The sequence below is a fragment of the Sinohyriopsis cumingii genome, chromosome 5 (assembly GCF_028554795.1).
Source record: "Sinohyriopsis cumingii isolate HCF-2022 chromosome 5, ASM2855479v2, whole genome shotgun sequence".
In the NCBI taxonomy this organism is placed as follows: Eukaryota; Metazoa; Mollusca; class Bivalvia; order Unionida; family Unionidae; genus Sinohyriopsis; species Sinohyriopsis cumingii.
The window spans coordinates 101,561,233-101,574,669 of NC_142965.1; the positions used below are offsets into that span (position 1 = coordinate 101,561,233).

Consider the following 13,437-nt stretch of genomic DNA (forward strand, 5'->3'; position numbering starts at 1 on the left):
TACAGATTACCGTTTATGCATACTACATGTATACAATGATTTTTTTTAAAAATTTGTAATTTTTATAAGATTACTGAAAATTGTGTTTTCTCGAAACACGACAGGTTTAGAATATTATTTTTGGCAAAGCCTCCATTTGATTAAAATCAAATCTAAATTTCACCTTGGACAGTATTGATTTGATTTAGATTGTGCCATGTTAAGGCATGCATGTCAACATCTTGAAAATACATTTACTAATTTCACCAGCGCGATCAAAGTTTCCTCAGGCAAACAATTTTTGTTTCGACAAGCCTGACGGGCACCTCATTTTGAATACAGGATGGGCCGGAACTAAAACCAGTGGGACCCAGGGTGTCGGGCTATCCGATTTATTTTTAGCACTGCTGGTGTAGATAAAAGATCTGTGAATTGATTGTTGCATTTTGTGGTCACTTACTCGGCCTTCTGCCTATTTTCGTAACTCGCACGTTCAACACTTTTCCCAGGATTTAAAATATTCAACGTTATGTCTGGAACAGAGCCAACTTTTTGTCTAAGCCTAGCGTTTGCGTATCCTTGAGCTGCCATTTTTTCAGAATCCCTGTCGTAACAGTTCTTTGAGAAATGTAACGAGCACATAGGGCTGTATGGTGTTGCTTTGAAATCGACTCGTCTGTAATAATGTATCCATTCTTTCAGTATGCCTTTATCTTTCGGAAAAGAAAAAAAAATGTTGTCCACTGGCTTTTCTTAATGTTTTATTACACCCGTAAGCAACGCAAAACGGTATTGTCTTTTACTCTGGCAACTCCCACTTGGGCTGCTGGAGTCGCTACTATGACGTCACATCCCGAAAGTAACCGAATAGGCGCGGAAATTTTGCATACGAGGTCACGGAAATTCAGCTCCTAGAAGAGAGGCCAATATTTTAATATTGGCATTTCGGTCGCAGATGATACTTCAGAATAAGGTTTACTGCTATAGTACCTTTATTATTATCCAATATTTCCATTGGTTTCTGGTCTCCTTTAATGATAAACAAAAAACTATATGATATGTTTGTTGAGATTTTTGGTAGCTGAAGTCACCTTAAGTCATGCTGTTAGTGGGAACATTATCATCGACTTAAGTACTAATGACAGTAATAGAAAATTAAGTAAAAAATTGGTATGTTTCTGGCCTGTTTCACCTAAAATCACTCTAAACAAGCAAATAATTGTTTGCAGAATATAGTATGAATGATGGGATCTGGCAGCTTTGCTAAAATATCTGTGCATTTTAGCCTAGCTCAGAGTTCTCTCCATCAGCATATATAATGACTGATGGAGCTAAAGTAACATCAGCTACATGAATGAATAAAAGTGCTTTGATGTCTCTTGACAAGAGTGAAAGGCATAATAAATATAGTTTAACAAAACATTTAAGAGCTTTTGTTTAAAAATGGAATAGTTACTTGATTCAGAAATTTTATGAACTCAACATACCATAATCAACATCTGTCCTAACTATATAAACATTTAATTATATGCTTTGAAATTATTTGTTCTTGAAAAAGTGCATAGAATTCACCGATGAAATATTCAGAGATGCTGCCTGTCTGTGGGTTTCTTGGAAAATAATCATCAGTCACAAACTTTTCAAAACCAATGGGGAAAGTTCACGCAAATTATTTGTGGTTCCAGCAATTTGTTGTACCCAATATGTACTGTTCTTTTTTTGTGTTGATTTTTATTAAAGACAAAAACTAAAATGAATGGGTTTTCAAATTATTTCTTGGTTGCCCATAATGTCAGTGACCTCATTCAAGAAATTGTAAGGTAGATTTAGTGTTTGAATACAAGCATCTTTATGATTGAAACCTGCTGTGATGTTTGCAGAAACTATCCAGGGATTTTGATTGAATTGTCTCTATAACAAACTGATCCATTGATCAGCTGTAACAGAATTTTATAGAGCATAACAGCAGTGAGTTTTCAAAGTTTTAAACGGAAGATAGCTGCTTTCTTTATGATAAGATTGTTTGCTACAGCCAATACTATAGAACAAGAGGAAAACACTTATGCTCTGACCTGAACTGAAGACATCACACAAACCCATGAAATCGAAATAGTTGGTGCCTCATCCACAGCAAGTGGAACCAGAGGCTGAGAAAAAGAGAAGAAGAGGAAACTAAATTCCAAGACATGTCTTTGATTACCTACTACTGGTTAAGGAAAGAACCCAAATGGAGGGATTCTGTGTTATCTGTTGAAAGTATACTAAAGAGAATCCATTCACTAATGATAATGGTTGCATACCCCTATCCTATGTTCTTCAAAACAATGGCATACAGCCTTGCAACAAATGTGATCCTGCAACAGTATATCCTAGTGACAACATGATCGAGTATTGGAAAAGATGTGTTCAAATATGAATACGAGTTGCCTAATTTAAATTGGACAAAATTGCAGTGGCTCTCTAATTACAAACAGCAAATTGTTAGAAGGGATTTAGTTCACAAAACAGAATTCACAACACTCTTAACATCAGAAATGGTAAATAAACTGATGAGTATTCAAATAAAATGGGGTTATATTGACCATTTCGCATTTTCAGATGCTTTGAAATTATATTGGGTATACAGATTCTTTATATATTTGTTGTCCAAGAAGTGATATAAAGTCATTAACGCTCATCTTAAATTAGATATGCATGTACCTTATAATAATATTGTTACTCATCAACTCCTATTCAGCATTGTTCCCTCTGATTTCCCTGACCCCCAACCCCTGGAGGTAGGTGTGGGGGACCTTCCTGCCAGAAGAAAATTCCTGGCAGCATCACTGAATATTTTAAGAACCATGTAGAACAATAGAATCAGATCACATATTTTGTATGTATAGGGATGTATTAAGAGGCCATGTTGAATGATGTTCTGTATGTATATTTCAGATTTTATCTAGCAAAACATAGTGGTCGACAGCTGTTCCTGCACCCCCAGTTAGGATCTGCCGACCTTCATGCAGTATTTTATGGTCCCAAAAAGGAGGATTCCTTAGACTCTATCGGTGCTAGTTCCTCTAAAGGGCCAAGAAAGCACATAATACAGGTGTCTACCTACCAAATGTGCATTCTTATGCTCTTCAACAACAGGGAGAAGTGGACCTATGAGGTTAGTATTGTTCTTTTCCTACTTTAACCAGTATCACAGGCTTTGGTGGCTTTAATTAGACTTTGTGTTAAACTTGTGGTATGTTAGTTTTTTTCACCTGGCATTGCCACAGGTGGGAGCATTGGTGTTGCAGGGATACATATTTAGCTCACAGGGCCTTCTGTCCAAATGAACTTATCATATGGCCTCATTGTCTTTTGTTCAGCATTTGTTTATCTCAAAAACCGCCAAATCAGTTTCAAACATAATTAGCACGGAGCATTTGGAATAAAGGCCTTTCAGGTTTATACAGATGATATCAATCCATTGACAAATATAGCTCTCATTACTCAAAATACAAACAAGTCCCAAAACAGCAGCTTTAAAATCACTGTTCAGAATTCTGGCTTGAAGACCTTTTAAATTTATACTGATCATGCCATTCTTCAATCAGACATAGCTGCTGCTACTGAAAACAAAACAATTACATCATCCATCAACATATCCTCTTTTCAACTTCTTCTCAAAAAGCACCAGTTTCAACAAAACTAGACATAGAGCATCCTGACATAAAGGCCTTTAAGATTTATGTGGATGATGTTAATCTGCCAATAGATATGCCCACCATTACTGAAAATGGAAAAACCTTTCATTATGATCTACTCAAAAACTGCTTACCACTCCGGTCGCCTAGTGGTTAGAGCATCCACCTCAGATACAGGAGGTCGTGGATTCGATCCCCGGCCATGTCATACCAAAATAGAAAAAAATTTCATTATGATCTTCTCAAAAAGTGCTTAACAAAATTTGATAGCATCCAGACTTAGAGGGCTTTAAGTTCTGCACAAATAATGCTGATCTCCCATCAAATAAAGCCACTGTTACTAGGTATTAAAAACTTGTCAAGGACTATTTCACAATAACCACTTAACAGAATCTGACAAAATGTCACAGAAGATATAGAGAGCTTTCAGTGATGCAGCTCTGCCATTGGCTAAACATTGAAATAAATTTGAAACAAAATCATCAGAAACTGTTCAGGGATGTAAGATTTAACCATTCAAGATATCCAGGAAATGCAGTTTTTGTTAAAAATGTATTGTTTTGTGCTCTGATTACTTAGAATTCAAGGAAAATGGTACAAAGGGTGACTAATCCACATTGAAAGTGCCTTCTACGAGTCCCAAGTATATTTTATTGGAACAGCCCTTGGCAGAATTCGCCCAAGTTTGATAGAAAGCAATCGGTTATTAAGGGCTTTCAAATTCATACAAATATACAAATCATATCTGTCAGCCATTGAATATAGCTGCCATTACTAAAGATGGATAACCCTCACTGATATTTTGAAAGGTACTGAAAAGATCTGGACCATTTTACAGAAAATATTCAGACATGAAAGGCCTTTAACTTTACACAAATGATGGATTGGTGAAAATTTGAAGTGATAATGGGGGGAGGCAGGTAGTAGGCGTTTGTGGAGCATGGGTAGATACACAATATAGGAGTAATGTCATGAAATACTAGTTGATGACAACATTTACAAGTTAAACCTAGACCTGTGTTGACTAAATTCACCAAGAAAAATGTAACCCTTTTTGATCAGTTGAATCATTCTTAAGGGTCTAATCAAATTGGCCTTAATAATAGCTGGTTTATTCTTCAAAGTGTTTGTTTGATTGGATAATATCCTTAAATGGGTAAATAAAATCAACTGTTGCATGCTTTTTTATGTCATTTGACATTGTATTTTCAAAAATGGCATTAAAGGGTAGATTGTGATTCAATTGCAGATTGATTAAGACTAGTTATGGCAAAAATATTAACAGGTGGAATGATCTTATGTTTGAAGAAATAGAAAAGGAAGCGCAAATTGGGTACCTAATTGGTCCCTGGACCCTCAGGCTGTTATCACTATTTCATTCTTTCAATTTTATGTCTGTAAATGATATGTGTGCCATTCCACTGTTCAAGTATGGCTCCATTACCAAATGTGGAAAAACATTTACACAACTTTATCAAATAACAATGCTGAACAGAATTTAACCTATACCAAGCATCTTGGCAAAAGGTCCAGTCATTACTGGACAAATGATGCTGATGTTCCATCAGATACATGAATAAAGAATAAGAAGGAAAAGAAACTGTGAACCAGTTGCTTTTAAAACATATGCAGTCACCGTCTTTGGAAGAAATTAGAAACCATTCTTCTGAACCAAATGTTTGGCCAGCTGCTCTTGTATTGACTATTAGACAATTCTCAACCAGGTGAGTTCATCTTGGTTCCTATATCATGCACTGAAAATGCTAGAATTAAATTGATGATATGCATCTCGGCTAGTACCATACCATAACAGTAAGAGAACCTAACTGTGGCCTTTGTTTCACCATTTACTGCTTTTGGTTAAGTTTTCTTGAGTTTTGGGTGTGCTAACTGTATGCTATCCTACCTAGAATTGTGAAAATTGGTGTGGGAATGCATATTGATAAGTTCTACACCCATATTGCATAAAAGAGGTCTCAGGGACCTGTGTTGCATGCATCATTGACTTTGTTGAAATTTTGTGTTTGTGGTGCACTGGGGATGGGCTGCATATGTGAGAATCATGAAACTTAATAATTGGATGCATCTCTGTTTGTACTATGCTCTTATGACCAAAGAGGGTCACTATAGCACATTTTACGCTTTGCACGCATAGGTTAAATTTAAATTATTTTAATTCTATTTAGTAATGGACAAACAATATTATGTAAACCTTGAAAAAAAATATTTTTATCCTGGAAAATACCTGGAAAATTTTCTTTACAAAATATTTGGGATCATTTATATATATATATATATATATATATATATATATATATATATATATATATATATATATATATATATATATATATATCTCCTAGCCTTACCAGTTGGCCCTTTCTAATCATAGCAGTTAGAAGTGGGTATAAATATGTTTATTCAGTAGTGAACTTTGCATGATAATGCCTGGCATTATATATTGTTATAGGTTTCCCTCAACAGCTTAACAGTGTATTGTATATGTGAATGAGTAGGAAGAAAATGAATGGGTTACATGCATTTCTTGTGAAGTTTGGGATGTGGTGGCTGATCCTGGTAATTACTATGCAAAAACTATCAATCTGATAGTGGTCATACTAGCAATCACTCCAAGGTTATTTGAAACCTGTTACTTCTGAGGAGGGACAATAATAATAGCTTCATAAGCAGATTTTAAGAACAGTAGTTTGAAGGATGAAAAAAAATTCTGGCTTTTGCAAGCACATTATTGTACTTATGTGGTAATATCATTGAAAATAATATTCTTCTTTATTTTATATCTTTTATGTCCTATCAAGGGTGCCATTATTTCACAGGTCCAGATCACTGTTGTTTGAATCTATTTTTTGCATGGTAATTAATGTTGACAACTGCTTTTGAACTACTGAAATCTTTCTTTTTTGTGTTTCTTTTTTCAAAGGAGGTTAAAAGTGAAACAGACATCCCAGAGAAAGATCTTATGAGGGCAATACAGTCCTTAGCAGTTGGAAAAATAGCTCAGAGAATTCTTCATAAGGAACCTAAAACTAAGGAAATTGGTAATGTTCACATTTGATCATGTTTATCCTGGACACTGTAATTTGTAATTAGTTGGATTGGTTCCACTCCACAGTTATCAAATACTTCTGAAAGAGGGACAGGTATAAGGTGAAACTGTTCATTTGAAACAAACACCAAGGAGAGAATTTGGACATTCCTCAGTGCTATGGCTGTAACTGAAATTTGTTTATAAGTGGTAGTGAAACAATATTCTATCTAAAGCAGACTACAGATCAATGTGGCTGCTTCCATATGCTTCAGAAATGGATTTGAACAAGTCCAAAGTACATTGACTGCAGTTATTAACATTTAGGAAAATGAATTTTGTCAAAGTAGATAATGCTAGTTTCAGAAAGTGCAATAAATGAATTATAGAATATAAGAGAAACCTAAAACTGTTATCACTTTGCTTTTTTCCAATTTACTTCCATTAAGTGAAAATGAAGAAGCCGTCTTTTGAGAAGTGCATATCTGAAATAAGACTATAATGTATACTCTTCATCCATTGTCGTCATACACCAAAGTAAAGGGAATGAAAATTGTTTTGAAAATACCTAATATATCCATGATCTTTTTTAAATAACCAGGACTGCTTGTGAGGAGAACAGTAAATTCTTTTTCTTACCAAATCATAACTTTTGCAAACTATGAAACTGGAGCAGAACCTTTTTAAGTTTCAGCGGAAGATAAAATGTATTTGGATTTAAATATACCAGCATATTGAACAAATTGACAGAACAGTCTGACATACAACTCAATGTTTTCCAGAATATGTCATTTTTATGTTCCTCCACAACAGTGGCATAGGCATGTTGTCTTAGCCTTCTCTGTCCATGGGCCACACCTTGGTTAAGTTTTTCAGTTAGGTTATTTTAGGTTTCAGACACAATGGTGGACCATCCCTGTCACATGAACACATCTCTAGGGCAGGAGTTTTAGTATGTTTATACAGTAGTCCCCCTCTTATAAGGCCACCCCTAATGCAGCAGGGAAGTCACCTTATAATGAGGGTGGCCTTTCTAGAGGGGGATGACAAATGTGAATAGTAAATACATATGAAGAAAGTCACAAGTACATTTAATTCTAAAACATTTAATATTTTCATTAAAATAACACATGCATGTTGTGAAATAAATGAAAAACAAACTGTTTTGTCCTTTTCAAAAGAATTTTATCAATAACCATTGATATAGTTTTAAAACTGTCTTTATAATTATGTTACAGATCACATCATCTGTCACTCTGTTAGTAACAGTCTAAAAAACAAACCAGTCTTGTCACAATTAAAAATATCCTTGCTGTCATATCCCCTGCATATATCATTTAGTCTTTTGTTCCAATCTTCGACAACTTCATTATTAACATCAGCTGATTCTCCACTAAGGACAGATCACTTAATATTGTATCGCACTTGAAATCTGTGCAACCATCCGTTACTTGCGGTAAAGTCGTCATATCGCAATTCAACTGACAAAATTGTTGCTTTTTCTTGTCATTCAAATCAGGATACAAACATCTCCTGGTTGAAACAATCTTCCTTTTTCGGTCCTTTTCACCTTCCCACTTCTGCAAAATTGTTTCCTTATCTTTCATGACACTGTTTATCTGAGGCTTCCCAACATTAGTTTTCTGCAAGGATCCTCGACCCCCACCCCCACCCAAACCTCTCGGTCAGTTGAATTACTTTCACTTTCTCTTCAAAACTGATAATTTTTCTTTTCCTCGATGACATGTTGATCTTTGTGCAGTAATTTATGTTGCCAACTACAATACTGATAAAACAATTTTTTATGCATCTAAACAAATTGCTGTGTGTTTTTAAAGGAAGTGATCTTGTCACGTGATTCGTTAGTCGCAGTCTGGTACCCTATTGTTTTTAAACATTTCTTTACACTAAGTGAGTGAAGCCAAAATGGCTTCGATATGTACCATTTAACATCACGCAGATTTGACCTCGCGGCCGTTAGGATTTGTAATTCTGACAATTATTGTCACTAGTATTAGCCACTAATTATCAAAGTGAACATTTTACTAAGGGAAGCCACAAAGACTATCAAACCATTTTCCTGCTGACTTGGGTATTGTACATCGATACTGCCACTTCTCAGCTGTTACTACTGTTCAATAATTGTAATCTTAACAATTATCAGAGTGACTAAACCAGACTTCTTATGATAACACAGCAGTATGGCTAATTGGATTACATGTTCTTACCCTTTTGTATGGATTAAAATTTGAGTCTTTCTCGGTTTTTATGGAACAAATTTGGCTTCTTGTGAGGCGTAAATGATATAATATTAACCTTAGTGGTACATGTACTTTACTCAACACTTCTTTCAGTAACGAAAACCTGACATCGGGAAACAGAAATCGGATTACTTAACACACATTATGAATAAAATACTGGTTCTAGATACATATTCAAATAAAATGCGGCCGCTTGTGAGGGGTAAATTTTATATTATTTCGCTAATATGCTGGTCGCGTTAGCCGGGTGGCCTTTCGCGAGGGGTACTTTTGAACACAAACTCATCGGTGCCAACGGATTCTGGCCGTAAGGAGCGGGTGGCTGCTGGTCAGGGGGGCTGTTCAAGAGGGGGACTACTGTAGTAAAGAAAAGTATCACAGTCTACATTCATTGGTTATATAAGGCTAGATGTGTGCTAGAAATTTCCAAGTAGTTACCATGTTATGACTTTAAACAATATTGACACACTTAATAGTTTACAGTCCTAAAGAATGTTATTATGAGTGTTTTGGGTTTAACTTCATTTTTCAGCACATGTCAGGCTATACATTGCAGCCAGTATATTTTGGTGGAGGAAGAACCACCTGTCCACAGGAAGCTACTGGCAAGCTTTCTCACAATCCTGCATTAGTCGAGCCGAGATGTCAGTGATCTGCAAAGGCGAGTGTCTTAGACCACTTAACCTTCTGAAACCCCTATTAACTGTTAACTACACATATGTACACCATCACTGAATCTTGGCCATTCTTCCTTCCTGGTTGGTCCTAAGCAATAGTTTGGAGTGGGTTTCATATCACCTATCCCTGTTTGGTGGGAAGGGGCGACTGAGGGGACTAACTTTGTACATATTCATTCTTGGTTATGTTGGTGTATTTAGATAAGGTTTTTTGCACACTGTATAAATATGGTTATACCTGGAATGTTGTAACCTGCTGAAGGGATGCATCTTGATGAGTATGTTACAGGGTTCGTACGGTCTTTGAAGGTCTTCGAGAGTTTGAGAAAAATGAGGTAGTATTTTGAAGGCCTTGAAAGTTTGGGAAAATTGAGCACATTACCCTGAGGTCTTTAAAAGTCTTTGAAAATTGAAATAAACCCAATTTCTTTCCATAATCACAAAATAAAATTGTCCAAGGTTGTTAGATTCAGTTGTATATAGTTGTTTTCCTGGTATCTTTCTTTTGATGACCTGTTAAGTTTCATTGCTGCCGCAAAAATAAATGATCATTTGTTTGGCCATCCAAGGTTGGCCTTGGCGGCAACTTCAATAACATATGCATTCTTCATCAAAGCAAGCCAGCTACACCCTTCATCAAAGGAAGCCAGCACCATAACTATTTTCAGCACTTTTTTGTTTTCTAATTTCCTCAGAATTATATGTGAGGCAGGAAGAGAAATAGAGTCTCGATGTGATTTAATATTGACTCAGTATTAAAAATTGGTGAAGTGATCCAATCAGATAATCATCCCTTGAAATGCTTCAGTAGAAAAGATGACAGCCTTGATGAAGTGTTTTGTTCCATCCTTTCCAAAAGAAAGGAATATGTTAAACTTTGGAATGTTCTCCAGAAAATGTTGTTGTCACATGGGCAGGCAACAGTGGAGAGTGGATTTTCTGTCAACATACAGGTATCTGTTGAGAATCTCAGCAGAGAAAGCCTCAGAGCTCAAAGGCTAATCATTGACAGACTGAGAAAAGCCGGTGGATCTTTGGAAATCATTACCAATGAAATAATGACTTATGCCTCCTCTGCAAGACATAAGTACCATGTCTATCTGGATAAGAAGAAAGCAGAGGAGGAGCATGAGGAGAAAATCAGAAAAGGAAAGAAACAGGAGTTAGCCGTGGATGAAGTGGAAGAACTTAAAGCCCAAAAGCTGCATCTTGAAGCCGACATTGCCAGCTTACATGCTTCCTCTGTTCAAAAGGCAGAAGAAGCAGAATTAAAGGAGTTGTTGTGCTTGTAACAGCGTCAAATGTTCTTAGGAGAAGAACAGAGGAAAAGATGACAGTGGTGGCTTCTCTTTCCAAAATGATTGAAGAGAAAAAACAGCAACTATAATAATGCATTTAAAGAAGTGCTGATGTCTGTTAAGAAAACGATTTATGTTGTATTAAATCTGATGCATAAGTTACATATTTCTGAAATAACAATGAATTTTAACCTATCTTCCACATCATTATAAAGCAATTTTAGGAAATTAATTTTAGTTTGAATTTCATCATTAAACAGTATTGTAGTATTTTGCATTCATTGTTTTCTCATAACCTGATTACAGAATGTTAGCAAAAATAGGTCTTGGAAATCTATATTTTTGGTCTTTGAAAGTTTGGGAAAGATCTTTGTATTTATGATTCAGAGTTCATTATGAACCCATTGTTCCTCTTGTCACAGACAGGTATATGTGTGTCCCACATTTCATGTTTCATTGACTTGGATGCAGTCTCATGCACTATTCATACCAGAAATAATCAAAAGATGATTCTATGAATTATGAATTTGTATTAGTATCACACCCTTACAAAAAAGTGGTCATAGTGACTCACAACATTTTACAGGCCTAGTTTAAATTTTTGTGTTCGCTTATGACCACATTGACTTTTATTATACATGTGACCATCAAATTTGTTGAGAGGATGCATCCTGATGTGTCATTGTGATCTATATTTATACCTCACAAAGTTTGGTTCAGTTTCATTATTTTTATTGTTCAATGATTGACTTGTTCAGCTAAATGATTGTATATGTCTCTCTTAGTACTGCACCCATACTAAATAGGAAATGGATGAAACATTTCACATTTTACTGTCTTAGATTAAGTATTTGCATTTAGTTTATGACTATATAGATTTTGACTATGTACATAATTTATAGAATCATGAAACATGTGGAGGGAATGTATCTTGAGGGGCACTACTCATTTGTTTCACTGTTAGGTCATTATGTGCTTCATTGGCTTGGGTTACATTTTGTGCTTGATGTTCATTTCTTAGGTTCTGTTTATACCAGAATCATTAACGTGATGATGATATACATCTACGTTACTGCCACACCCTTACAACAACTAAAGTAAATCATGACCTCAGTTTTATCTTTTACTGGCTTGGATTAAGTTTTGCATTTTGCTAATGACTTTATGAGTTTTGGGCATGTAATGTGCATACTATCCTACCCAGAATTGTGAAACTTGTTGAGCAGGTGCATTTAGATAAGTTCTACATCCATGTTGAAAAAAGAGATCTCTGTGTCCTATATTTATTGCATTAGTAACTTTGTTGAAATGTTTGTGTTCAGAGTTCATTTATTGGGTGCTGTTTGTGTTCCAGGCATGATACTTAATTATCAGGTGCATTTCTATTACTACTACACATTTACAACCTTAGAAGGTCAATGTGGCATACATTTTATGATTCACTGACATTGGTTAATTATTTGTGTTTGTGATAATTTTGATTTTTGATTTATTGTTGATGTTTTTGTCGTGGGTTAACACCATTTTCAGCACATGATTAGCTATTCATGGCAGCCGGTATAAGTGGTTGAGGAAGAACCTGGGAAGAAATACTGACCATGGAGAAGCTACTAGCAAGCTTTCTCACATACTTAAATTGGCCAGGCCAGGCCATAGACTCAAAGCCACACAGGTGAGATGACAGTGATTGTAAAGGTGAGCACTTTAGACCACTTGGTCATACAGGTATGCCAAGTAGATTTATCTATATATATATACTCCAAAGGTCCTATCAGACCAGTGCAGTTGGAAGTAATAATGACTGGACATTGTTTATGGTGATAGGTTACTCTCTCCAGGTTAGCAGTGTATTGTGTATATAAATGAGTATAGGAATTACATGTGTGGATTGCATGCTTTTATGTGAGACCTCACCTGTAGTAGCTAATCCAGGTAATTGCTGATGCATGAACTCTGTAATGTTGGCTGTCTCTCCAAGGTTACTCAAAGCCTGTGACTTGAACCAAGGAAAATGTGACTTTTTACAGGGTGAATAATGATAATGGCTTCTCATACATATTTTAAAAACAGTGACTGTTTAAAATAATAATACAAAAGACAACATAATCGCTGGTCTAATTAACTCATAATGATTATACCTCTACTTTTATATCATGGAAAAGAATTTATTTAATTATCATTTTGTCTTTTATCCCCAGTCACAGAAGGTAGGTAGGTGCATGAGTGGGTGTGACTAAGCAGGTGTGTAGGTTGGTGGTTTAACAGTATGTCAGCACATTACTAGCTATATCGTGCAAATTTAACGATGATAGGTTTATATTTAAAGAGATTAAAAAATGTAATGATAAAAATTGCATTAAAGACTTATAGTTTTTTAAAAAATAGGCCAGCGTTTCATTATTGGGTTTACTTTGGTCTGAATTTATTTTCTACATGGTGTTTTGAAGACTAGTAGAAGCTTGTAGAGGTGAGCTGTTTAAATTTTGATTAGTCTCTCCT

The 13,437-nt window shown here is 35.5% G+C and overlaps 1 protein-coding gene across 1 annotated transcript in view; it reads left to right on the forward strand.

Moving 5' to 3' along the window:
• The window catches only part of LOC149799887 (cullin-3-like), a 93,306-nt gene that overhangs the window by 58,488 nt on the left and 21,381 nt on the right, over positions 1-13,437 (forward strand). The window contains exons 14-15 of the mRNA XM_089959330.1: positions 2,914-3,133; positions 6,598-6,715. Of these exons, the coding sequence (XP_089815456.1) occupies positions 2,914-3,133; positions 6,598-6,715 (338 nt within the window). The remainder of the gene's footprint in view (positions 1-2,913; positions 3,134-6,597; positions 6,716-13,437) is intronic.